The sequence below is a fragment of the Bremia lactucae genome, linkage group LG6 (assembly GCF_004359215.1).
Source record: "Bremia lactucae strain SF5 linkage group LG6, whole genome shotgun sequence".
In the NCBI taxonomy this organism is placed as follows: domain Eukaryota; phylum Oomycota; class Peronosporomycetes; order Peronosporales; family Peronosporaceae; genus Bremia; species Bremia lactucae.
Genome location: NC_090615.1, coordinates 7289235 through 7314335, shown reverse-complemented (window position 1 = coordinate 7314335; position 25101 = coordinate 7289235). Strand labels below are relative to the sequence as shown.

The window sequence follows — 25101 nt, the reverse complement described above, 5'->3', positions numbered from 1 at the left end:
TCTCATTCGAAGGCTCATAATCAGCCGCCTGACGGGTATCAGGCGACTGTTCCATCCTCCCCGAGTCGGCCATTTCGTCCGACTCGCACTCATAATCGACCTCTAAAGAGGGGTCGTACTCACGTGGTGAATCACCACGTGCACTCGCAACACCAAGTGTTGTGCGAGTGGAAGACACTACGGTAGACGGAACGTCTACCGCAAGAGATAACAATGCGTCACCCGCGGCTGCACGAACCGCAGCCGAAGGTTCAACACTATCCTCACCCCGCATGAATTGTTCCTTCATGCGATGGAATTTAAAATGATGGATCTGACCAATCAAAATCATTTTAAAAATTAAGTGGTCATTTAGCGACCACTCCACCTAATGACATTCAGAGTGATTGTCGTTTAAGGGAGGGGTGATGTAACGGGGTGTATCGTTACATGAAATTAACAATAAAAGATTGTTAATTAATATTATCCAAAAGGTAGATAATATTTGGAGGAAATTACTTTAAATAGTAATTTCCTGAATTCTTATCCATAAATAGGTATAGACCATTATGTCTATTTATTCCGCAGACTAATCAGCTGTAATTGTAATCGAAGAGAGTTACGAGATAAGATAGATAAGAATTCATTTACATGTTTAGTATTAGTTTATAGTTAAGACAACATTTACAAAGATAGATTAACAAGACACTTAACTATATTAATACAGTTTTCATTTTACACTCTTAAGCTAACTTGCCTTAAGAGAAGTCTTCCTCTATACGTACAGTGTACGTCACCTAACGAGAGGCACCACTCACATCTGAAGCAGTGTGAAGTGGACTTGTACTGAATCAGTACAAGTCGCAGTGCCCCGTTACACTTCCACAGAGCAAGGTCAACGGAAAAAAATATTGCAAAATCGTGCGGGCAAAACACCCACAATCGACGCACATGCAGAGAAGCTCAAGCTGGATTTTAGTGTCCCCCGAATGCGAGCTCATAGTAATTTTCCTGCTAATAATATATGATATGGGATCTGATAATGAGCCTTCAGTTTCCGCTAATGCGCCTTTACCTCGCATTAATTGACTAAGTGATTGGATTTGGAGGCCTCTGATTGGTCAGGGTTTGTAAGGTAATACTTCTTTTAACTAACCTCCATTCATCGCAAAATATGGTGCTGACCACAACGCACACCCACCTTAAAGGGCATACAGCCAATAGATTAATGAAGTTATTTGATGGAATGTATATGAGATAAATATTGGTTTACCCTTTTTAATGGTTGTCATGATACCAGAATAACCAATTATATAGGTAAGCTGATTACCACCGTGTTATTGATTGGTTCCTAAACTATAAACAATGCAACCTCACTGATTCCATCGTTATATTAGCAGCTACATTTGATTTCTTTGAGCGCCAACTAACCTCCCTTCTTCGAAAGCAAACATGGAAGGCTTCATTTGATTTTCAGGGCAGCTGTTTGACTCTGTAGACGACGCCCGTGACGCGCTAGACGAATTCACACTACGGAAGGCTATATCATAACCATCAAACGGCGACAAAGGGTGGGTAACGGCAAGGAAGGTGCGGTTAAAGCAGTGAATTTTCAGTGCTCATGTAACGGCCGCCGAACTCGTTCAGCAGCAGATGCGGGCCCAGCGCCTCCTTGTCAGCGAATGAGCTCCAGCTGCGCCACTGACTGCTCATTCTCGGCCACATTCACACGAGAACGACATAAAGATCAGCTAGATCAGTGGTCAATCAGAGTCATCCAAGAAGAGCATAAGCACGAGCCCTTTGTGGCCAGCACGGTGCATCCACGTGGACGTACGCTTATGGAAGAACCACGACAAGCAGTGCTTGCAGGTGGTTTGCAAGCAGGTATCACCGCTGGTCGTTTCATTGCCTCCCTTCGGCAATCTGGTGTTGCGGGTGTAATTGCGCGCGATGTCTACAATATCCGCGCACATGAACGCCACAGAGTGTTAGGAGGGCGATATCCGATTACAGTCTTGCTTGATAGTCTTGCGGAAAACAACGGGACCAACAACAACGCACCGTACTACACGCCAGTCGATGCAGAACAGCAGCTCACCCACCTGTTCATCGTGTCTTCCTCTGCCAAGGAGATCGCTACCCGGTTTAGCGCTAGTCGAATCTTCTTGATTGACGCCCCCAACAAGACCAATCGGTATATACTACCACTGCTGCACATTGTAGGCATCACTGCGGACAACCAAAGCTACACTTTTGCATACTATTTTATGCGCAACGAGACGGGAATCAACTACCTGTGGGCGATGCAGAACCTGAGGCAGGTACATGAAATGTTCTGCATCGCTACACCGAAAATACTTGTTGTTGATCGCGAGATGGCGTTAATAAACGCGCTTGAAGGCTGTTTTCCATTCGCGAGGACCCTATTCTGTCGCTGGCATATTAACAAGAACATAGCTGCCAAGATGCGACGGCATTTTGACTCCGCCGAGACGTTCAAGCAACTACAGCACATGGAACTGCCCGGTACAAGCCCAAACAACGGCGAGTATGACCGACAGCTGGTTTCGATCAGGGTTGGGGGTCAGCTCATGTCACACGGTATCTGGAGGATACTTGGCCACTATACAAACAGATGTTCGTGTCTTGCTACTTGCGCGATGTTCACCATTACGGGCATGTGATGACGTCGTGCGTCGAGTGCGCGCATGCGGCTGTCAAGAAGTAGGCGGTGTATCCACAGATAAGCAGCATTATGTTGGCAGTGATGATCTTGCTTGTTTGACTATTTACTCCAAATTCTCGCTCGGCGATCTGTTGTCGCTCAACACAGCTCTCGGCCTTGCTTGCCACGGCCAACTTGGTATTGTCAGTCATTGACATGCGAGCGAGAGCGCCATCGTCGAGATTCAGCATAGATCTCTATTTGCGGCCATAATGGGCAAAAATTTGTCGCAGGTGTGCTGGCGGCCCATCGCCAGTATCACAATAGGCTTGAACCAGGATCTTGTCAAAATCTGCTGGCAACAAACATCGGCCACCCTTGTCGGCATGCATTCAGCGGATTGTGACGGCCGTTGACAGTAGAAGATTTTGACCAGCATTGGTGGCTGGTCCAACCTCCACCACCAAGGGCTGAAATTGAACTTGTCAGATATTATGCTGTCGGATATGATACAGTGTTGAGAGGCCATCGTGAGAGGTATGCTAATGCTGACAGACATTAGCAAAGGATGCTGTGCGATCATGCTCTCGCTGCTCCAGTGCTTCCGTCCGTGATCCTGTGCTGGTAAGGACGCGCGGGCGCCCAACAGACTCTACTCGACGCAATTTATCACAATTTGAGCATGTAGCAAATGGATGAATCCCCCGCGACGTCGACGATGTGGAAACTGCGGTCACAACAGGGTCACAACGCAAGGACCTGTCGTCAAGAAGCGCAAGCGCAAGCACAAGCAGCGCCTGACGCACCTCCAGCAGCGCCACAGATCGAAGATTTTGAGCCGTTCGATCCTGTACTTGATTCTGAACATCCTGGTCTTGACATTGATTGTTGATGTAGATGTAGATGATCGCTGACAAGGTATATACATACAGTTTACTTTTATTTGAATTTTATCACCACGTAGTTAAACTCCCATAAACCACATTTTAAGTCTTCTTTATATGCCTAGAACCTCTTATAGCTGTCTTCGACACGCTGAATCAAGCTCGCTGCAGCAGCTGAGGGCTATGTTACAACAATCAAGGGCACCAAGAAAGTTAGTTCTAAGAAGTATATCCTTACAAATCCTGACCAATCAGAGGTTTCCAAATTCAATCACTTATTTAATACAAGAGAGGTGAAGGCCCATTAGCGGAAACTTAAGGCTCATTATCAGCGCATAATATATGTCACTTAAAGATTTCCTAGCTTTATTTTGTCTTTTTGCTTGTTCAGTGAATTGATAGTTCGACATTGAGATGTATGATAAAAAGTGGCGTATTCTGTATTTTTGTTTTTGATAAATAGGGGAGATTGAAAATTTCGAGTCGTTACTATTCTCCTATTATAAAAATTATATTTATTACAGGAAATAAATTTATGAAACAGGTACACCCGTTTCATAAAGCCGGTCCAAATTACGACATCCTTCGCAAACTATGAACCTCAAACTTCGCTTCATTTAACCTTGTTGATAGCAAGTTGACCTCAATAACACATTCAACGCAGAGGTATTTAAACTTCCAAGACAGAGGGTATTATCGATAAATGGACGAAAGATATAACCGTTATTCTTAAGGATTGCTCAAGCGATAATTGCTACGAGCGAAGCACCTGTTTCAAGCGTTCTGCACGACCTCAGTGATCGCGTGCGCAATGTACTCAACGTTCTTTGACGTCACACCAGCCATGCTCACGCGGCCATCTTTGGTCAAATAGATATGGTGCTTTTCAATCATGCGGGTCACCTGGGCCTCTGTTAGACTCGTGTAGCAGAACATGCCAATTTGTTCCGTGATATGATTCCAGTTCGACTCTAAGCCGCTGTCCTTCTCAACCTTTTCAATGGCCGCGCGAAGAGCCGTGCGCATGGTAATTATGCGGTCGGCCATGCCCTTACATTCACGGTACCACTGCTGCTTGAGCTGCGTGTCCGATAGTATCGTAGACACAATACGCGAGCCGTGAATGGGCGGATTCGAGTACATGGGACGGATAATAATCTTAAGTTGCGACAGTACGCGCTCAGCCTCGTCTTTGCTGTTAGTAACCACACTCATGGCTCCTACACGCTCGCCATAGAGACCAAAGTTTTTAGCGTAAGACTGGGATAAAAAGACGTTGTGGCCTTCCTTCACGAATAATCTTATCGCAGCGGCGTCATGCGACGCGTCTCCCGAGGCAAACCCCTGGTAAGCACAGTCAAAGAATGGGACATGCTGCTTCGCCTTCATAATGTCAGCGATCTCCTTCCACTGCTCGAGTGTGGGGTCCAACCCTGTGGGATTGTGGGCACACGCATGCAGCAAGAAGACCGATTTATCTGGAGCTCCTTTTAAGTCATTCATCAAGCCACTAAAGTCCAATCCGCGCGAAGCAGGCTCGTAGTATGCGTAGCGACGCACTTCCATGCCCGCGTCTTTCATGATAGGAATGTGATTCCCCCACGTCGGGTTGGGCAGGTACACGGGAGCATTTTTGCCCAAAAATTTGCTGAAAAATTCACCAGCGAGACGCACTCCGCCCGTGCCAGAGATAGTTTGCACGCCAGTGATGCGTCCCTCTTTCAGGGCCTCGCAGTCCTCGCCATAAGCGAACTCTAACGACAGGTCCACAAAGTCCTTCATTCCGGCTATACCAGCGTACTCCTTGTTCAAGCCGGCGGCCATAATGCGCTTCTCGGCTTCCAGTACAGAGGGAAGAACATAAGGCTTTCCGTTGTCGTCACGATATGCGCCCGCGCCTAGTGAGACCTTCCGTGGGTCCGTGTCCTTGAATCATGCAAGCTCATTGGTAAATTTTTATGTATTGACACCATAAATCGTAGAGCTTACAGACCTTGTTAAAGCGATCGGTCAATCCCAGAATGGGGTCAGCGGGCCCCATCGGGATGCTGGCCAACCATTGGCTGCTCGAAACCTTGCTGGCGAGATTCCGCGCAGTTTGGAGGACTGGGCGAGACATCGTGACGTAGCGTTGCGTCGGATTATTTAAAGTGATGTCCTAAAATTTGGTGGATCTGGGGTTGTTGAACCTGATGATATTTTTTTTAGATAAACGCTTTTTTGAAAATTGAAATTGTGTCTGACGTAATTTGTACCGGCAAATTGTTGTGCAACTCCGAGGTGGGTTGCTCACTGTCCGGTCGCCTTGGACCGCAACGTTAGGAGTTACTGACAAGCGGGGAAGACGATGGCGAATCTGAGGATGGTTATGACTCGCACGCATAACGGGTCCCTCGTTTTATCGATAAAGGTATCCACTATGACTACGCAGTACATCCAACGTTTAGTGGCATCACTCGAAGCACATCAAATGCATTCTAGATGGTAAATTATTCACAAAGTGTATTTCACCACATTAACGGTTTAAGAGCCGTGTACTTGTGGTGACTTAGTTGCCGTCTTTTAGAATACGCATCACACTCTTGTTGCCTAATGGATGAAATCTAAACTTGACAAAAAACATAGGGTATTGCAAGTAGCTCCTTGTCGGAGTTTAAAAAGCTCTTTTTGCAGCCAAAATCTGTGTGATAATGTGCTAGCTAAGGTTGTTGCACAATTTTAAATAACGGTAGGAAAGTTGCTTCAGTTAAAAGACAAGATGTTTAGCCAATCTAGAAATTGCCCATCTAAGTGCTTACGGATGCGTCACCTACCACAATGAACGATAAGAGTCATTTGTCCGAGCTAGTACTAATGCTTAAACAGACAATACATTTAATTTTATAGTATTCGTTCTCACACGAATCGCATCTTTTGGGGCAGTGAAAGCAAGTCGTGCTATATTGGCATAAATTGAGTAATTTGGAAACTTTAAAGCAATTCATGTACCTCAGCTTTTTGGTAAACGTACCTCACCTCAAATTATCCTTACAAAAAAGGACAAAGAAATTAGTCCAACTGTTTACCATTTTGCAGGTGCCCATGCTGTCTTGAAGCGATGGATACAGGTCTCAACATGTGACACGCTTGGTGTTTGTCTACTGTTCGAGAAAGCATGTGATGAGCAGGAGCGAAACCTCAGCCAAAGCAATAACTACCACCAAACGCACAACCTTTTTAAGCACAACGATCTTTAATGGAAAAATGTCAAAAAGAAACGGCATGTCATGCATTAAAATTGACATTGCATGACATGAAATTTTCTTTTTTTTGTCAAAACACCACCAGGTAATTGCATTTTCGAATGCGATAACTGCAGGGAATGCCGATAATTGGTGTTAAAATGTTTTTGCGGGGCTCATTCTACAGGGAGCAAAGCTTTGTAATACTGTTTCCATGTCGATTTAATGCATGACGTGAAATTTTCTTTCTGACATTTGTCCATAAATATTGTTGTGCTCAAAAAGGTTGTGCGTTTGCTGATAGTTATTGCTTTGGATGAGGTTTTGCTCCTGCTCATCACATGCTTTCTCAAGCAGTAGACAGACACCAAGCGTGTCACCTGTTGAGACCTGTATCCATCGCTTCAAGACAGCATGGGCACCTGCAAAATGGTAAATAGGTCAAATTAGTTTCTTTGTCCTTATTTTTGAAAGGATTATTTGGGGTGAGGTACGTTTACCAAAAAGCTGAGGTCCCTTCCCTAAAGCAATCCAAAAGTACAAAAGTATCAATATGCTTTCACTATTGTACAGTATATATAAAATTGTTTCTTCCGTAGTTTTTTCTCCTGCTCTTTAATTTTATGAGTACAATATTATATTTTTGACATTAATAGAGAAATTTTAAGTAGCAAATTTTGACGCAACAACTAAACACCTTAATTCCGGCTTTGGTCTTTTACCTTTTTCTTTGAACAAAAGGTCAACAACGTCGTAAAGTTTTTGCGAGAACTTGCAGCAGTACTTTTGCAAGATGTGAAACGAGGTATGAAATTGTTGCCAACATCAAACAAGATACGTACTTAGCAGCACAGGTAAAGATAACTTAAGGTTTGGACGTGAAGAAGCAAGCATATTTACCTTTCAAACGACGGAATAAGAGCAGAATCATAACTAAGAATTAAATTGCCCAAAACGAAGAAGCCATCGACAAGGAATTCTAAATTCGGTAAGGCGAACGTCTTTAGGTTTTGCTCTGAGGCTGCAATTTAATCTAGTAAAACAGAAAGCCCGACCTATTTGAACCAGCACATTCTAGTTTTGTTAGTCCAATATTTGCTTTAGACTTCTAGTCCAAATTATATGCAAAAGGGGTTAAGAGCGGACATTTGTTTTGACAGCATCAATGGAGTCTGGAGCCGTGTAAAGCGCATTTGTATTTGCTGTTTGGTAGCTCCTACTAGCAGGAAACTTGAATCAGGATAAATTTCGATTGAAAATTAATAACAATAATTTCCGTAAAAGTTAATAAACAGTCAAGGTCTGTGCTGTAAGTATGCACACGTCACAATTTCTAACGAAAATTGATATTTCCACACCACAAAAATTTCTATTTTCGACCAATTACCAATAAATTGGAGCTCATATCCACCAACCTTACAGGCATCTGACACCGTTTCTTCATAGGCATTGCCACAACCATGATGAACATTCTTAAAAGGAAAGCAACGTTTTTAATTTCTCCATACCAAAATTGAATTATTTACACAGCGCATTCTTTCCAAAGCTAAAGTCGCTAAGAGCTATCAAACAACCAACTTCAATTAAGACACGACTGACAATTTAATTCGAGTACCGATTACGCTCGTAATACACTTAGCGAATCCGCTCCTAAACGAAGTTGAAAGTGTTAGGATTTGGGAGCAAAAATGCATCCAAACAACTCGGACATTTAATTGAAATCACGCTCTTCCGTCACTATTAATGGAATGTTAGAAATACCACTAAAATATGCTCTTGTGTTTTTTCCTCTGAATTTCAATACTTTCAAATTTGGCGGCGCGCGTAATAAATAAAACCATTTCAATCATCATCATGACAATGGCGCCTCCGAGCCCAAACATAAGTCGCTTTATGACAGCATAACACTGTCAGAATTACTTCGCAGTAAAACAGCAATTTTAAATTCAATCTCACCGTTGTTTCGTTTTCCGTGAGGTTCCGTGCGACAAAGTACACGGCAACGAAAGCCGTGATACGAGCCATTACCATATTTGCTCCAATCGATAAATGCTGACGCACGCTTATCAGGTGATAAGCTAGTTCTTTATCCGCTGACTGTGGCTTGACGTTACGCACCATGCTGCTGTAGCGTATCTCCTCGTCTAGTCGAAGCAGCTTCCGGCGCCGCTCGGCCAAGTACTTAGCTCTCTCCACCTGGGCTGCTTCGTTTTCGTATACATAGCTTGCCACAACTCGCGCTCGAGTACCTTGTCCTTGGCGCAGTAGCGACACTAGCGTCGGCGTTGACGCGTCCAAAACCCGTAATCCGCTTAAAATAGTTGTGACGTGGCGCAAGTGACCCGTGGCCATCACGTTTTTCTCGTCTCCTTCCAAAAGCTTCCTAATGGCTGGCTCCTTTAGCTGCCTTGCTGTCAAATGCGTGGCCAAGTAACTGCGTAAGACACTGACCCCATCGCCATTAAGCTGCAAGTTGACAAGCATTGTTAAAGCGCCGTAAAACGCGATGACCTTCGATACTGACTGAGAGAACCTCTTCGATGACATACAGGCTTTCGAATGGTTTTGTCGACGTGGCCGTCAATGCCGCCTCGTCAGCTGCAACGTGATCGCCTTGCTACCACCTTTCGTACTCCAGTGAAACATTCGATTACTACCGTGACGTATGCTTATACATGCATCATTATCGTCTTCACGGCGCTTCTTTTCGGTGTCGCACAAGCCAAAAATCAAGCACAAGGTCAGGACCACCTTGGTGTACTCCCGCACTTTAACGGGCTCCATGCGCTCTCCGGAGATAGTGGTCGGGCCTTTAAAAACCGATTAAAACGAACAATGCGCGGTAAGAGCTGTCTGCGCCACCATGTTGGCGGCGCTTGGTGGCATTACGAATGGTGTTTCGATAGCCACGTGCGGCAGTTCCACACGGTGGCCAAAGGCCTGAACACACCGGAAAGAAACATAACTTTGGGAGTGTTTGACGCGCATAAGGCGCAGTCATTACGTATCTTAGCTGTCGACAATCTAGACAAATTGGCAGACCCGAGCCGGATGGGCTACATGGTCCAGCAGCTCTACGGCTCGGGTGACTTTTGCGAGACCCAACAGGCTCCTCGGTCTGTCAATCTTCACGTCAAGTGCTGTGTACTGCATGATAACGAAACTTACGTCGAAGCAGTGTACGAACGATCTCCGTGTGAGTATGTCATGAACGTATGTTCGCCCGTGGCGTGTGGACTCATGCAGCGCGATCAATTTGTGCTTTCCGCACCGACTTCCATGGGGGAAGATGAACGCGAGGCGCTAACCGTTACGGTAAAAGAGATGTTTTACCATGCATACAATGGGTATTTGGCACATGCGTTTCCGCAGGGCGACTTGCTGCCGCTTTCCTGCACAGGTGGCGAGTTTATGCTTGGACGCCTCCCAATGCTTACACTAATTGATACACTCGATACGTTAGCGTTGCTAGAAGACGCGACGGAATTTAGAAGAGCAGTGAAGATAGTCGTGGACACGCTGGACTTTGATTTGGATACGGAAGTCTCAGTGTTTGAGACCACAATCCGAGTGCTTGGAGGTCTGTTGTCGGCACATCTTTTCGCGATGAATACCGATTTGAAGCTCTTTCCAGACGGAGATTATGATGGTGCTCTGCTGCTACTAGCCACTGATTTGGGGAATCGTCTCATGCCTGCATTCGATACTGTGACGGGGATTCCGTATGGCACAGTTAATCTTAAAAACGGCGTGCCTAATGGAGAAACACCTGTCGCGTCAACGGCTGGTGCAGGGTCACTTTCGATAGAATTTACGATGTTGAGTGCTCTTACAGGAGAGCCTAAATACGCCACTGCGTCGCGAGGAGCTGTGCGAGCGCTGTTCCAGCGCCGTTCGAAGCGTGGACTTCTTGGAAAACACATTAATACAAGGACTGGTGAATGGACTGAAACTACGTCCGGACCGGGAGCAAATTCGGATAGCTTCTATGAGTATCTGATGAAGATGTACGAACTTTACGGTGATTTAGAAGCCTTAGAGATGTTTGCGCAAGTATACCCAGCTGTAATGACTTATAACAAGCATGAAGACTGGTACACGGACGTGTCAATGTTTACAGGCTGCCATGACCAAAAAGATAGCACGGCCGTTGTTGTTGAAAGTCTGGCCGCGTTTTGGCCTGGGATGCAAATTGCTGCTGGCGATTTGAAATTTGCTGCTGAGTCAATGAACTCATTTTATCATATTTGGCGTGACTATGGATTCCTACCAGAGCAATTTAATGTTGGACTTTGGAAGCCTAATAAGCCACGACGTGGGGTTGGAGCTCGTTACCCACTTCGGCCCGAGCTGATTGAATCAACTTTTTACATGCACGAGGCCACTAATGACTCCTCGTGGCTGCGTGCTGGTGCTCATGTGGTTTACTCGCTTCAAAAGTACACAAAGACGTCGTGTGGCTATGCAAGTATTGCTGACGTCGAATCGAAGACGAAAGAGGACCACATGCCGTCATTTTTTCTCTCCGAAACGTGCAAATATCTCTATCTGCTATTTAACACATCCCACTTTTTTCGCCTGGGCAAGTATGTTATGACTACGGAGGCCCACCCTCTACCGATTCTACCTACGAAGCTCGTTAAACCAATTTTGATCCCAATTATCAGTTCTGCAAACGATAGCGAATCTACATCCGATCGTCGGTTTTCGCCTGCACAAGTTTTGTTATGCCAAGTTCCCAAATTTTACGATCTTATCAACTACTCCCTTCATTACGAAAGCAAGGTTGTTGCTTATACTTCGCAGTGCTTACCTCGTGCGTCATCTCCTGCAACGTTAGTCGGACCATCCAAGCTGGACGCTGACCAACGCGTTCTAGCTGCAGCCGGAACGAATGCAATTTCTGAAACCAGAAATTTTGCAGCTACTGAATTAAAAATTTCCGAGCTAATACTGGACACAGCGAATAATAATAAAGGGATCAAGACATTTGATGAATTACAAGAAAGGCTTTTAGCGTTGGAAGGAAAGGCTCGTCCAAGAAGTGCAAATCATTCTAAGAGGAAGTTGTCAAGCCAGCGTTTGCTAACAGCACCTTTTGAAGATATACCTGGAATTGAGACAGAACAAGCTGCGCATTATTTGTACGGAGGTAGTCAACTCGGTGAGTTTCGAGTTGAGCAAATGCAAGGCCGCGTACGTGTTACACGAGAAGAAAACGGTGACTGGATCGATGCAAGTGGAATTGACTCGAGCTACTTTCTTATCGGGTTGGGCTTACACGATGATCCTGAAAATCACAGTGGAGCCGATATGCACTCATTCGAGAAAATAAAGAGTTTTCAAATCGATCAAGGTGATCGTTTTTATCCACCTTACTTAGGGTGGAACAATGTGTATACGATCAACGATGATCTAAGGATTTCAATGGATCAGCGTTGCTTACTGCGCGTTCGAATCGGAAGCACATTGTCTCGTGGCAAGCTGACGCGCAACATAATAGGAAATATATCCGCTGAAAATTTATCCGCTGACGTTGATATCAATGGCAAGTCGAATGCGTTGTTTACACTTCCTTGTGTTGGCGCTGAATTTGGCGAAACAAGATTATTGAAGACGTCCCGTGTGTTCCCTGGAGGAGAGCTTATTATGGCTGATCCGTCGGATGCTTGCGACAAGGAGTTACACTTGAATAGTGGAAAATTGCAAGGAAAAATTGTGCTAGTTAAGCGAGGTGAATGCTTTTTTGAAGAAAAGGCTCGAAATGCTAAGAAGTGGGGCGCTGCAGGTGTTATTGTTATTAACAACGAAGATAATGACCTAGTGATTGTCATGGAAGGTACGGATTCGTATCGTGAGGAGGCTTCGGATGATCTATTGGATGTGCCTGTCGTTATGATACCCAAGCGTCTTGGCGCGTGGTTTGAGCATCGTTTGGCCGAATCAATGGCACTCTTGCTACCTCCTGTAAAAGTATACGTCGAGGTAACGGTGCGGTTCCACGATGACAAGCCAAAAAAGATTTTTAAAGACGATTCATTTCCTCGAGTAGAGCTCACCACTGACAGTATCAGGATATACGGTCCGGTGTGGGGAATTGAGCTTGAGACTATAGGCCTTGACGAGGATGAGACCCGACAAGAAGTGGCGGACCATCACGCGTACGAAAGCTTTACTGTTTCCATTGTCAGTACACCACCGTGGTAGCCCGAGAAGCGATTAAGTGAATATCATAGAATAAGCATAATGGTCAAGAAAAAAATGTGTGGTGTTGCTATTGAGCGCTTGATCATTCGTCCAGTGTTTGTCCAGTGTAACTACAACATCTTAAGTAAAATTTAAAAAGTTGCCATCACGCTTGCTTTGTGCTGCCTATTGTCCTGCTTGAAATTAGGTTGACAACACATTTTTCTGAGATTGCATAGTTTAAGCAAGAAGTTTTTTTCGCTTGCCATGATCATCTTTGACGCGTTGGACTGCAGTAATGCGATCGCCTAAGCTAAGCGCAATTCCTTGCGTCTTGCTTCGAATGCGAATGTAACCAGCGATGCGACCACTATCCTGCTTTTCCACGCTAAGATTAACGAGCGCATCTTCGCCGAATACGCTTTTGGCATACAAGTTGGCCGCCAAAAAGTTTGTGTCCCCACCCAGTGATGCCGTAGGTGTCATACAACGCATATTTGTTTTGTCTACCACGTGCTGTAAGAACTCGAACACGTTCGAGAGCTCCGTCTGCACGGCCACCTTGTTCTCCCATTCAAACTCGGCCCACATTGCACGAAAGGCTGTATCTGTGCATGTGGCTGGCTTGATGTAATCCATGATATCCAGATGAATGTCATTAAGATTCACGTACGTCTTCTCAGCACCTGAAGCCGAGTCGTACATAATGGTACCAAATATGTGGCCGGTTTCCGTTGAGCTTACCTTAATGTTGGCGCGGATCGTGCGCTGGTCAAGAGGCCCGATGGTTTGCGGCTGAGGGCGCTCCACGAGCTTAAGGTCACCGATAGTTGACAGGTCGACAATCAAATTTGTAAGTGTCTGAGGAATGCGGTTAACCACCAAAATCTCCAGCACGATATCATAATCATGCACCGTGACACATGCTTCAGCGTACACGGGATCAGCAAAGCCTGTTAGCTGATGCACGTGTCGCATTGCACCAGCATACTCGTTGTTAGAGCCGTCACTCTGCTGGCCGAGCGCGCGATTAATGTCTGCACCGTCGTCGATATCAATATCTGTCGAGCCTAAAGCTTTCTTGCCACGCAGCTGCCGAAAGTTGATCAAATCGTCCGTCTGCGTGACGGGTTCACTATTTGCACCTCCATTATCACGCGCAGCTTCGGCTTCTTGTGCTTTTTGAGCATCGAGAAGGCGGCGGTACGCAGCTCGACACTCCTCCGTAATGATCGTATGCGTGGCGTGAGCGCTCGCAGGGTCCAGCAAAACGCGTACGCTCATGAGAATGCGGCGCACAGAGTCTTGATCAATTTCGTGTTGGCTTGCTTTCGACTGTCCGGAAGCCACAATGGCGCACATGCAGCGAGCTGAATCCATCACTAACTTTTTGATCGTAGCGTTGCGAGCCGTAGCGCTCGCAACATTGCCATTTGATACGCGAAGGCATAGCTTCGTCAATGTCGAAGCCACAGCCGCACCAAGAAAGAAGTCCCCACTGAGTAATAGACGTCGCAAGCCAGGCGCTGTATCTTCTTCACTTATTGCTGCCTTAGCAGCAGGGGCAGCGTATGAAGTTTCCGTGGCGTACGTTCCATCTGCTAGCACAACGCTCTTGGTAACAGAATTCGCGTATGCAGTTCCAGCAATGGCCGGATTCTCTGCACCTTCGGGGCTCTCGGTCGATGCCTTGAGTGATGTCTCAGCCGCCAGCGGCAGGCTACCAATAGCGGTGAATATCGTGCTAGCCGCCTCAAAGACAGACGTCTCATCCTCCGTACCACCTACATGTGGCAAGGTGGCATACTCCCCTAGGATCCAGAGGCCAACACGGTAGACCTTTGCCAGCGATATATCTGAGAAAGAAATCATGAGCTTCTGCAAAACACTCTCTCGCAAATCCGGGTGGCTCTCGCACATCGCACGAACAAATAGAATAACATCCATCGCACCATCAGGCTGATTAAGAAACTCCATCAACAAGTGCACCACTGCATTCGCAACTTCAGGAAATTTGACGGCGCAAGCGTGAATCGCTTTAATTAGTAGCTGACGATACTCACCGGCCTTTTCGCGAGTCTTATCCTGCGTTTTTACCACCTCGCGTTTCAAGTGGGTCACAACTTCGTCAATATTACGCACCGAGACGAGATCCATGGCGATTTCTAGCACTTTTTTGCAGATATCCAAGTTGGGGGAACTTAACGCACGCATTATATCCATCAAAATCTCCTGCAGCACTTTTGTGTGGTACTTTTTTAAATCAGCAAGCCGGTCGAGTACGATAAGTTTGACATTATTGTCGCTTTGGGAATTCAATAGACCGCAATACGTTTTAGCAGCCGCACGGACTGCTGTGGGAGCGGCCGAGAGCGTGACGAGCGTCCAAGCGGCTTCATAGCTGACGGCAGGGGACGAAGAATTAAGAAGCTGGAAGACACAGCGCACAAATCGCGCCTTCTGCGCAGGATCCTGTCGACAAACTTTGCGTGTGGTTTCAAGAATTACAAGCGAAAATCCGTCGCCAAACTTGGGGACCTGGTCCATGGCGTTCATCAGAAAGACGACGGCTCTATCCTGTGCACAGTCGTTTAGCATTATAAAAGCATTGCGTCTTGCTGCCAGGTCACTCTCATTAAGAATGAAACGCTCTATGAGTTCTGGAGCGTCGGGGATAAGCAAGTCCCCCGAGGTTTTGTACATCATGTAGACCGTCATGACGGCGTTTTTGCGCACGTACGAATGGCGATGCGTTAGATTACTCTTCACAGCGTCTTTAAGCGGCTCAAGAATATCTTTCTCTTTAATTTTGCAAAGAAACCGAAGCATACAGCCACGAATGTATTCGTTTGGGTGATTCAAATCGTTCAATAGTGCATTGCACACGAGAATCATCTCGGGGAGGAGCTTGGGCACGGATTTTTCACCTGGACTCTGCTGCTCGTACTTTGGTGCAATCTCCCAGTATACCATAAGCAGCTTTTTCAAAGTGTGATCACTTTGTGTCGAGCAAAATCGAATGATGTGCATTAGTACTTTATGCAGCTTCTCTCCCTGTAACAACGCTAAGATAGCGTTTTTTACAGCGCGGATCTTGAGCTCCACTTTGGGCGACTCAAGACCCTTAAGAATTTCGTCTTGTGACGGGGGAATTGCCTTCTCGCCAGTCGCCTGCTGCAGCAGCACCGTGCAGTAGCGCTCATTCGTCACGCCCGCCATCTCGATGCTCTTAGATTCTTCCACGCAAGTCTGAGGGGAAACCGCAAGTGTCGATCGATGATAGGTCAAAAAGATCGTAATTGAAGTTTTCCGTGTATGCACAAGTGTCAGAGTGGTTGTCAATTCCGCAATAGCAAGAATGTTACCACTCGTGGGTGTAATTTACACGAAGGAAAGTGCGTTGTCGCGTGAAGGCGCGCAGCTGGCGCAATATGTGGCTTTGTGTGTAGCTTCAAGTGGTCGCTGCTCGAAAACATGGCTAGTCGCGGTCACAAATGACGGCAAAGACCTTGATCAGAGCAAATTAAAGTCCGGCGCTGTGGCGCTGCGTTGTGATGGCGCCGTGTTAGACAGCTGTAATTTTTCAGCTGACGTATATGAAGAGACGACGAATGTGAAGTTTCTAGGCGCGTGTGACTTATGGCTGCTGATGGTGGACGCAGACGCGACGCTGGAAGTTGCCAGTTATTTACAGAAAGTGCTGGAAAAGCCTAGTGACAGTCATCCCAAGCGTGTGGTGCTTAGCTTACAGACAGCAATGCGTCGTCTTGCTCAGCTCAATTTGGCGTACGTTCTTTGATATTTAATAGCGTAGAGCGGTCGTAATTGACGGACATACTTATTGCAGACTTCCAGAGGCTATTGTATTGCATGGAGGAGCAGCTTTTCAAGTTGTGAAGGACGTCAATGAAAGGCTAAAGCCGCTTTCGAGTGGGTGCTTCTTCGTGGAAAGACTATCGTGAGAGAAGATCTTTGCGGAATATGGATGAAGTGCTAAATTACTGAGGTTTGTTGCTCAGAAAGGAAAAATCACCAGCACTTTATGCACTGGATGTGCTAGAAAGCACGGGAATACAAGTGCTAAGCCGTCACAATATTCAAGGTACAATGATTCCTTCTCCGTATAGCATTGTTACAATATCAACTAGTGAATATTTTGGTGTCACAGCGATGAAGTGGGGTTGCACAATGTTGCGTACATTCTATTACATTAATGCTCTTTCAGGTAAATCCGTAATTGGCGGGCTAAGGGATCGTAATACACGATATTTATTTCTTCAAGCCCTGGTGGAGATGGACGAGCTATTTCAAACTGTCGCGGCTAGTGTAGCTTCTACCGAGGAAAGGTCAAGTCGTAGGGGTGGTGTGAAGTCTAGTCCTGATACGAGTGCTGCCACACTTTTTCCTGTTCAGTCGTTGATGATACTCCTTCCGTTACCCAATTGGATTTTTAACTTTTTTGTTCTTCGGGCGTTTGATCTTGGTTTGGTCGCTTCATCTAGCGACGACACATCTGTAATCTCGGTAGGTCTGTAGATGCCAGGGACCTCTCATTTCCTGACTTTGCGTCTAAGTCGTTACTATGCGAATGTCGCAGTCTGACTTGAAGGCAATACCGCCATTGCAGACCAATTTTGACGCTGAGCTACGCGATGTTTTTGAGCTTGCAGCAAAGCGTAACATGGCGCTGCCGGTATTGACGATGTTACAAAACTCGCTTTTGTATGTTAAGAAGCAGCGACATGAGGAGCACCAACACCTTGCGAACTGTAACACTCATCTGCATATTGATAGCGGCTTTCTTCTTGCAGGAGTGGATCTTTCTCCTCGCTGTACTGACGCGTCTCGCAATTTTTTCTTGAAAGTTTTTGTCACGTTCATACTTACATTGCTATTGGGACTTTACATTTTCATCTGGTAAGGTTTTGTTGCTTCTCGTTGTGCTGTACATCGAGGAAACAAATTTACGGCTTCAGGCTTAAAGAAAGAATATTTTTATGCAGCCTGTATTGTGTGGGTAAATTTGATATCTCGATATTCCGTTGCCACACGTATTACTTTTATATTCCACATAATCTACGAAGTCGCTGAAATTGTAGCTACGCAACTGCGGTGGCCCAAAGCTTTTATCGCTTAAAGGCATTACAGCTGAAGGATTCCCGGCGGAATTTTTTGTGTTGAAAGAAATAGTATGAGGAGCATATGCTGCTCAGACAATGCTGACATAACCCTGTTTTATCTGAAATAGTAATAAAGTTCGGCAAATGGCTTTGCTAATCGATTAAGTTAATTGAGCAACCCGCGTCAGCTGTCGTTTTTCCGTTGGGTAGTGCCGCTTCATAAAGTCCATAACGTCTACGATGTGGAATATCGATATCGCTTTAACCATCAAAAAGCATACTAGTTTGCTAAACGGTGATCAATTCATTTTGCCATGGGCGCCAAGCAGACGCGCGTGGTGACGTCTGACACAGAGCTTCGCCCGAAAAATGAGCAAGCAGCAACGACACAAGGTTCCGTTTACCTTACGCCAGCATTGGTCAACCAAATCAATGGCGTGCAAGGGACACATAACAAGACCTCACAATTAGTGGGGGGCATGAGTGTTGAGTACGCAGTTAAACTTAAAAAAAATTAAGAAACGTATCATTGTGCTAACCTACATACGAATGTAGGCAGCAAACAGTCATCAAGAAGCAGCTGCAAATGGCTTACTCAAAGGTTCAACGACACTTGTGTATATATAATCGAGGGTGTTGGTCTGCTGACGACGGTTCTCTCGACTATTGTCTAGGGTGTTGACGACTGTCGAAAGAAAATGGAATTGGAAAACAAGCAGAATACTTCGAAAGGTTTACCTAGTTTGGCACAGAAAGCGCAGCTTGCAAAGGAGCAGGAAGAACGCGAGAGCGAGCGCGTGCAACAGCTTGTTTCCGAAATCAGCAAGAAAAAATATAATGCGCCGCTCCGAGATGTCCAGTGCTCAGACGAGCGCGAAGCGTGTTTTCAATGCTATAGAAATAACGGAAGGGACGTCTTGATATGCAAGGATGTAGCTGACGCCTTTGTGCGATGCGCTAGGCAATGCACCGAGGTTCGTACCTAGCGTATGTAATGTTTTACAACTGGCGCTTAAAACTCGATGTTTCCAGAGCTTTGTCAGCGAAAAGTAATGGTATTTCTTGTTACTGAGAAACTGAATTTAGACGCTGCTTGCTCGCTGACGTGCCCTACGGAAATAATCATATGAAAGAAATGATATATCTTATGGAATTGCAGAATACCTGAACATGCATCTTATACTTCCCTTTAGCCAACGTGATAATTTAAAAAGGACTCGTCTTGTAGTTCGCGTTTAAATTTGTATGTAATGGTGCTCTTAAAACAAGAGCATTAACATGCCCAGATACAAGAACATAATGAACCAAAAACAAAGAAAAATGTCACAATGAATTGTTAGCAACCTAAATGCAGGTGACTATTAGTTCTTCTCGAATTTGTTGCCAATCATGCCTGGACGCACAAAGTCCTTCGGCTTGCCGATTTCAGCACCAAGGCCTTCAAAGCTGTCTACTTGGATAATGACCTCACGCGCAGCTTCCACCTCGTCAAAAAACTTTTGCTCGTCAATTGTAGCAGTGCGCTTCTGCTTGCGCATCGCAGTGAGCGTACGACCAGCCTTAACAGCCTTCGGCAGCGTCGCATTCAGTAATGCAACACGGTCATTCAAGTCCTTTGACACAAACACATTTTCGCTCAGCAAACTACGCACACCCGAGTCAACGGTAATTAGCTCGGAGACTTGACGCATCTGCTTATCAGTTGGTGCATTGTACGGCAGGCCAAATGGGAAAGACAATCGGCGCATGAAAGGGCCGACAACAGGCATAGGGAAATTCTTGCTGATGCCAACGATACCCTGCTGAGCCTCGTAACACAGCTGCGTCATAGCATAATCAAAAAGCACATCGATTCCGTCAATGTGGCGATTATTCTTGTAAAACCACATGGTCGAGAAGCCCAGGTAAAGACTCGAAAACACATCTGCGAAGCGGCCTGAAGTCATTTCAGCAAACTTTAGTTTACCGCCAAGAGTCAGCGACAAATCGGCGCATAAAGCAAAATTCTTAGCCAACTTGTCCATTTGAGATTCATAGTGAGCAAGCAAACCGTTCGACTTTTTAAAGCGCGAGCGCGTAACAGCCGTCTTCAGTGAGCCAGCCATATTCGTTGCTCCGTGTTTTACCAGCTTTGCCAACTCTTTCTTGAATCCTTCAAGATCGTCACCATGCTGAATAGTTTTGATCAGCTCATACAAGTGCGGGTGGGCCCGTGTCAGACCCTGGCCAAAGATTATTAAAGAGCGTGTAAGAATGTTAGCTCCCTCTACCGTGATAATCACAGGGAGCGATGTGAAAATATTTGCGAGAAAATTATTAGGTCCCTTGCAGATACCAGCTCCACCAAGTACATCCATAGCGCGAATGACAGTGTCACGACCACGATCCGTGATCTGCTGCTTGCACACGCCACTAATCACGGCTGGCTGCTCGTGCTGATTAATCATAGCGTTCACCAAGTGTTGGCCGCTCGTCATTATAAAAGCATTGCCACCCATGATAGCAAGCTGCTCTTGAATGCCCTCCAGACTAGCGATAGGAACCTTAAATTGCTGACGGATACGTGCATAAGCACCGACAGCGTTGACAGACAACTTAGCGCCAGCCACAGCCGAAGCCGGTAAACTAATGGAGCGGCCTTCAGCCAAGCAGTCCATAAGCATGTTCCAGCCAAAGCCGACACGCTCCTGGCCGCCGATAATCTTCGACATTGGTATAAACACGTCCTGACCTGTCACTGGGCCATTCATGAATGGAATTGAAATGGTGTCGTGACGTTTGCCCATCTGAAGGCCAGGATGGTTGCGCTCAAGCAGAGCTACAGTAATACCTGGGTTCCCCTTGCCTTTCAGCAATCCCTGAGGATCCTTCACATCCACAGCCAAACCGACACATGAGGCGACAGGTGCTAACGTAATGTAGCGCTTGTTAAATGTCGCACGAATGCCCAAAACACCATTCTGCTCACACACAACGCCAGAGTCGCGCATATTAGCAGCATCTGAACCTGATGAAGGGCCTGTAAGACCAAAGCAAGGTAGTTGTTTGCCGTTGGCCAGATCAGGTAGAAAATAGCTCTTCTGCTCCTCAGTTCCATAGCGGAGCAAGAGCTCAGCAGGTCCTAGTGAATTGGGAACACAAACTGTAACAGCCGCGGCAGCACTACGTGTGGCAATCTTGGTAATCACGACCGAGTGGCCATGTGCGCTAAACTGTTTGCCACCATACTCTTTAGGAATAATCATGCCGAGAAAACCTTTATTCTTGATATATTGCCAGACATCCAGAGGTAAATCTTGGTTGAGGGTGACGTCGTAGTCATCAATCATTTCGCACAGTTGCTGTACCTCGTTGTCCATAAACGATTGTTCCTCGGCATTTAATTGTGCCGAATACTTGTCCAGCGTAGCAAGAGATGGCGATCCCGAGAAGATGTCGCGGTCAAATCCCACGGTGCCGCTTTCCAGTGCCGCTTTTTCCGTGTTTGACATTCGCGGCATCACGCGCTTCGCGAGCTTGTAAACTTGTTTTGCCATGAAAGTGCGGGTCTGCGTATGGTGCAACACTTGTACGGCTGGAAGCAACGAAGGCGCAGTTGCTATTCGCAAACCTCCAAGACGCGTAGATGTCTTAAGCAGCGATGGTGACAGCATGGCCGGTGGAAGAGAGGTGAAGAATAGCGTCGATTGAAAAGTGATTTCAGCGTAGTCAGATATACGTCCTCGCCTAAATTAAGCTTAGTAAGTGTATTTTTCGAAAAAGTTTATATCTAGCACGGGCGATAGAGTTCACCTTTTTTAGTGTGGTTTACAGGGCGTTGGTCCCTCCCTATAAAGTGTTTATCACACCATGTTAGGTCGTCGGACCTTTCGAAAAAATTGACGTGAAAAATGCCACACGCATCCCTCATTGAAGTTGTAAAATGAATGCGCGCTCGCTTCTTTCGCACTTGATCCCGCCACTTACGTCAAATTATCACAAAGGGCAGCAAGGTACAAGGCATATTTGCCTTCCGATACAAATTTTGTGTTCCTACGGTGCTGGAGTTGATTAATCTACAGGTCGTATAGGAGTCATGGGCGGGTCTTTCGAGTACACTGGCGCACCATTCTACGCCGGCATTTCAAGCCTTAAGACGGGCGCTGATCTGTGTCATGTATTTTGCGTCGAGGAAGCTGCGATTCCTATCAAGTGCTACAGTCCTGAGCTGATTGTACATCCGTTGCTGTGCTCAGACGCGGCGCTGGCGAGAATTGAGAAGTCGAAGCGCGCCGAGGTCTTGATGGACGCGGTGGAGAGAATCGGGCGAGTTTTATCAAGACTAGACTCATTGGTGATCGGCCCTGGTCTTGGACGGGATGCTAGTGTGCAACAAATTGTTCGTCGGGTGATTGCCAAGACTAAAGAGACCGGTTTGCCGATTATTCTCGATGGCGACGCATTGTTTCTTGTGTACATGGAGCCAGACATTGTGAAAGGCTATACAAACGCTATTTTAACGCCGAATGCAGTAAGTGATATGTTATACGCTTTTGGGAAATACCTATTAATTTCGCAAGTTGCTTGAAGATGGAATACGCACGATTGTGCGTTGCTACATGCCTGTTGCCGAACATCGATGTTGCCCAAGCCGCAAAGGTTCCACCAGCTCAGCTAAGCGAGGCGTAAGTATTGTCGCGAGCTCTGAAAAGCGAAATAGTTTTATGAATAATCATTGGTATTCCCGCACAGCCTCGGATTTTCAGTCATCGTCCAGAAGGGTTGTCTTGATACGTTTTCGGATGGCGCTATTAGTACGGCCGCACAAAAATAATTTGTCAGCTTGTCTTTGATAATTTTGTCATGTTGCTTGGCTGTACAGCTTTAACGAATGATGAATTCGGCTGTACGCGCCGATGCGGTGGACAAGGAGATGTGCGATTTGCAAAAAGAAAATGATACTTAGAAAGTATTGGTATTAACGTCTTGCGTCTTTGTAGGTACTTTCTGGAGCTATCGGCACTTTTGCCGCGTGGATCAAGCATGCTGATCTGTACGCGTAGATACTTCTTGTTGCGATGATCAGCTTTTCACGAGGTGCCAAATGCTGACGTTACAGACACTCCTTCCAAGGCAATCCGCTCATGCTTGCAGCTTTTGGAGGCTCTCTTGTAACGCGAGCCAGGTAGTTGCATAATTCTCACATTTCGGATTCGAACGGCACCTGACTAGATATGTTGGACCTTTTCATTTAAATCTAGCTCCAAGATTGCTTTTGACAAACATAAGCGCTCAATGACGGCACCAGACGTCTTGCAAAGCCTTGGTGAAGGCTTTATCAAGGCTTTTCCCATGTCCCCTGTATAGTCTAGTTGGGCGTGTAGAGTGAAAATAAGGCATAAGGTGGCAATAATTTTTTTCTTAGGCAAGGCTGATATTGAAACGATTTGCCTAAAATGGGATAAAGCGCCTTTACCACACAATTCCGATCTTCAATTAAGAAAAAATACTTCGAGCTGCGTATATTGTCTTGTGAGATCGCCAACAAGTTGTTTGGTTGACTTATTCTACGAAACTCCCTCAATGCTACGAAGATTTAGGCAGGCAAGGAAGCCTAAAGCTGAAAAGAACAAATCTGGAAGTAAACGAAGAAATTATGACGGCAATACTTACATGTTTAGCGTCGTTATGTCGTCAGGAAGTTTAAAATAATAAAGATGGCAAATCGGACGATATTTTTGATGTTGACCTTTAGCATACACGGAAGTCCCATGATAAATTGCTCCTTCATCTGCTAAGTAAGAGTGTGGCGATTAGAGTCGTCGTGACGACAGAGTTCGAGAAAGATGAGCTTGTCATCCTGCAATAGACAGATATAGCCTTACTTTTTTGCCACAGCCAATAACGACAAATTAATGTCGACACGAATTGTAATATTATTTTCAAGCTGTTACTGCACTGACGTAATTTGCCAAGATGCAGAGCATCTATCTTGGCAAAAAAAAATACGTCTGTAAATAATTCTCTTATTTACATATAGAAATAAGGTACAGTCGGAGCCACACGAAAAATTTAGATCGAGGGTTTGCATCGCCTTGTGCGGCGTGAAGAAAATGACGTCGGCAGGTTCAATTGACTCGAACATTAGGTTTAGTTGACTCCTGAGCGTCGGGTATTTTTTCAGTGGAAATGAAAGCGCGCGTAGTTCTTGCTGCATCCCTTGCAGAAGCAGAGTTTAATTCCGCATGTAACGGAGCTGTAACGGGGTGTATCGTTACATGAAATTAACACTTAAAGGTTGTTAATTAATATATTATCTAAAAGGTAGATAATAGTTCATGGATATTACTTTATATAGTAATATCCTGAATTCTTATCCATAAATAGGTATAGGCCATTATGTATATTTATTCCGCAGACTAATCAGCTGCGGAAGTAATCAAAGAGAGTTACAAGATAAGATAGATACGAATTCATTTACATGTTTAGTATTAGTTTATAGTTAAGTCAACATTTACAAAGATAGATTATGAGACACTTAACTATATTAATACAGTTTTCATTTTACCCTCTTAAGTTAACTTGTCTTAAGACAAGTCTTCCTCTATACGTACAGTGTACGTCACCTAACGAGAGGCACCACTCACAACTGAAGCAGTGTGAAGTGGACTTGTACTGAAACAGTACAAGTCGTAGTGCCCCGTTACACCTGGCAGCACTTGTTGGTCAGTCCAAGGACCACATTTCCCACATGGATATGTTAGATGGTAGTGGGAACACGCATCACGTTTCCCCTGAAAGCTGCTCCTTTCTAAGTGATATAGAGAGGAGTGCGGTTAAACGAATGAGTTCGACCGTAGGGAACGATGCAATACTGGCATTACTGTCCAACTTAGACAGAGATGCCCTCCATTCAACCGTCGCCAAGTTCATACAACATGAACTTGACGAGATGAAGGAAAAAGTAGCCTTGCTGAATCAGCAAGGCTCTCAACAGGCGGAACTGTTGAGATTACAACAGGTACAGACCCCTGTACCTGGGATGACGCAAACGCGTCGTCCCG

General features: G+C 45.6%; 8 protein-coding genes across 8 annotated transcripts; 4 read left to right on the top strand and 4 right to left on the bottom strand.

The window, feature by feature from the left end:
• Nucleotides 1-3960: 3960 nt before the first annotated feature.
• CCR75_000477 (uncharacterized protein) lies at nt 3961-5650 on the bottom strand (the record flags this gene model as incomplete). The annotated part of the gene is made up of 2 exons (XM_067958584.1): nt 3961-5457; nt 5525-5650. The coding sequence occupies 2 exons, from the start codon at nt 5648-5650 to the stop codon at nt 4306-4308; spliced, it is 1278 nt and encodes a 425-aa protein (XP_067818014.1). The 3' UTR covers nt 3961-4305.
• Nucleotides 5651-8435: 2785 nt separating this feature from the next.
• Nucleotides 8436-9236, bottom strand: CCR75_000476 (uncharacterized protein; the record flags this gene model as incomplete). The annotated part of the gene is made up of 2 exons (XM_067958583.1): nt 8436-8641; nt 8709-9236. 2 exons carry the CDS (start codon nt 9234-9236, stop codon nt 8516-8518), a joined length of 654 nt encoding a protein of 217 aa, XP_067818013.1. The 3' UTR covers nt 8436-8515.
• Nucleotides 9237-9311: 75 nt separating this feature from the next.
• On the top strand, nt 9312-12959 carry CCR75_000475 (uncharacterized protein; the record flags this gene model as incomplete). Its single annotated transcript, XM_067958582.1, has 1 exon — nt 9312-12959. The coding sequence occupies one exon, from the start codon at nt 9312-9314 to the stop codon at nt 12957-12959; it is 3648 nt and encodes a 1215-aa protein (XP_067818016.1).
• Nucleotides 12960-13178: 219 nt separating this feature from the next.
• Nucleotides 13179-16157, bottom strand: CCR75_000474 (uncharacterized protein; the record flags this gene model as incomplete). Its single annotated transcript, XM_067958581.1, has 1 exon — nt 13179-16157. The coding sequence occupies one exon, from the start codon at nt 16155-16157 to the stop codon at nt 13179-13181; it is 2979 nt and encodes a 992-aa protein (XP_067818015.1).
• Nucleotides 16158-16275: 118 nt separating this feature from the next.
• Nucleotides 16276-18238, top strand: CCR75_000473 (uncharacterized protein). Its single transcript, XM_067958580.1, has 4 exons — nt 16276-16724; nt 16786-16896; nt 16958-17462; nt 17536-18238. The coding sequence occupies exons 1-4, from the start codon at nt 16297-16299 to the stop codon at nt 17857-17859; spliced, it is 1368 nt and encodes a 455-aa protein (XP_067818010.1). The 5' UTR covers nt 16276-16296; the 3' UTR covers nt 17860-18238.
• Nucleotides 18239-18332: 94 nt separating this feature from the next.
• CCR75_000472 (uncharacterized protein) lies at nt 18333-21179 on the top strand. The gene is made up of 3 exons (XM_067958579.1): nt 18333-18548; nt 18614-18659; nt 18733-21179. The coding sequence occupies exons 1-3, from the start codon at nt 18373-18375 to the stop codon at nt 19042-19044; spliced, it is 534 nt and encodes a 177-aa protein (XP_067818009.1). The 5' UTR covers nt 18333-18372; the 3' UTR covers nt 19045-21179.
• Nucleotides 19420-21387, bottom strand: CCR75_000471 (uncharacterized protein; the record flags this gene model as incomplete). The annotated part of the gene is made up of 1 exon (XM_067958578.1): nt 19420-21387. The coding sequence occupies one exon, from the start codon at nt 21385-21387 to the stop codon at nt 19420-19422; it is 1968 nt and encodes a 655-aa protein (XP_067818012.1).
• Nucleotides 21388-22041: 654 nt separating this feature from the next.
• Nucleotides 22042-23824, top strand: CCR75_000470 (uncharacterized protein). The gene is made up of 8 exons (XM_067958577.1): nt 22042-22568; nt 22628-22722; nt 22790-22851; nt 22920-22972; nt 23038-23090; nt 23157-23222; nt 23299-23657; nt 23711-23824. Exons 4-6 carry the CDS (start codon nt 22929-22931, stop codon nt 23210-23212), a joined length of 153 nt encoding a protein of 50 aa, XP_067818011.1. The 5' UTR covers nt 22042-22568; nt 22628-22722; nt 22790-22851; nt 22920-22928; the 3' UTR covers nt 23213-23222; nt 23299-23657; nt 23711-23824.
• Nucleotides 23825-25101: the final 1277 nt, after the last annotated feature.

What these genes read in the sequence shown, in the direction of transcription:
- CCR75_000470 (XM_067958577.1), top strand. Translation starts at nt 22,929, where the DNA reads ATGATGAATTCGGCTGTACGCGCCGATGCGGTGGACAAGGAGAT. An exon ending in GATGCGGTGGACAAGGAGAT is followed by an intron (nt 22,973 to 23,037) that starts GTGCGATTTGCA and finishes GCGTCTTTGTAG; the next exon opens with GTACTTTCTGGAGCTATCGG. An exon ending in TGGATCAAGCATGCTGATCT is followed by an intron (nt 23,091 to 23,156) that starts GTACGCGTAGAT and finishes CTGACGTTACAG; the next exon opens with ACACTCCTTCCAAGGCAATC.
- CCR75_000472 (XM_067958579.1), top strand. Translation starts at nt 18,373, where the DNA reads ATGGGCGCCAAGCAGACGCGCGTGGTGACGTCTGACACAGAGCTTCGC. An exon ending in GTGGGGGGCATGAGTGTTGA is followed by an intron (nt 18,549 to 18,613) that starts GTACGCAGTTAA and finishes ATACGAATGTAG; the next exon opens with GCAGCAAACAGTCATCAAGA. An exon ending in TGCAAATGGCTTACTCAAAG is followed by an intron (nt 18,660 to 18,732) that starts GTTCAACGACAC and finishes ACTATTGTCTAG; the next exon opens with GGTGTTGACGACTGTCGAAA.
- CCR75_000473 (XM_067958580.1), top strand. Translation starts at nt 16,297, where the DNA reads ATGTTACCACTCGTGGGTGTAATTTACACGAAGGAAAGTGCGTTGTCG. An exon ending in CTTGCTCAGCTCAATTTGGC is followed by an intron (nt 16,725 to 16,785) that starts GTACGTTCTTTG and finishes TACTTATTGCAG; the next exon opens with ACTTCCAGAGGCTATTGTAT. An exon ending in TTCTTCGTGGAAAGACTATC is followed by an intron (nt 16,897 to 16,957) that starts GTGAGAGAAGAT and finishes TTTGTTGCTCAG; the next exon opens with AAAGGAAAAATCACCAGCAC.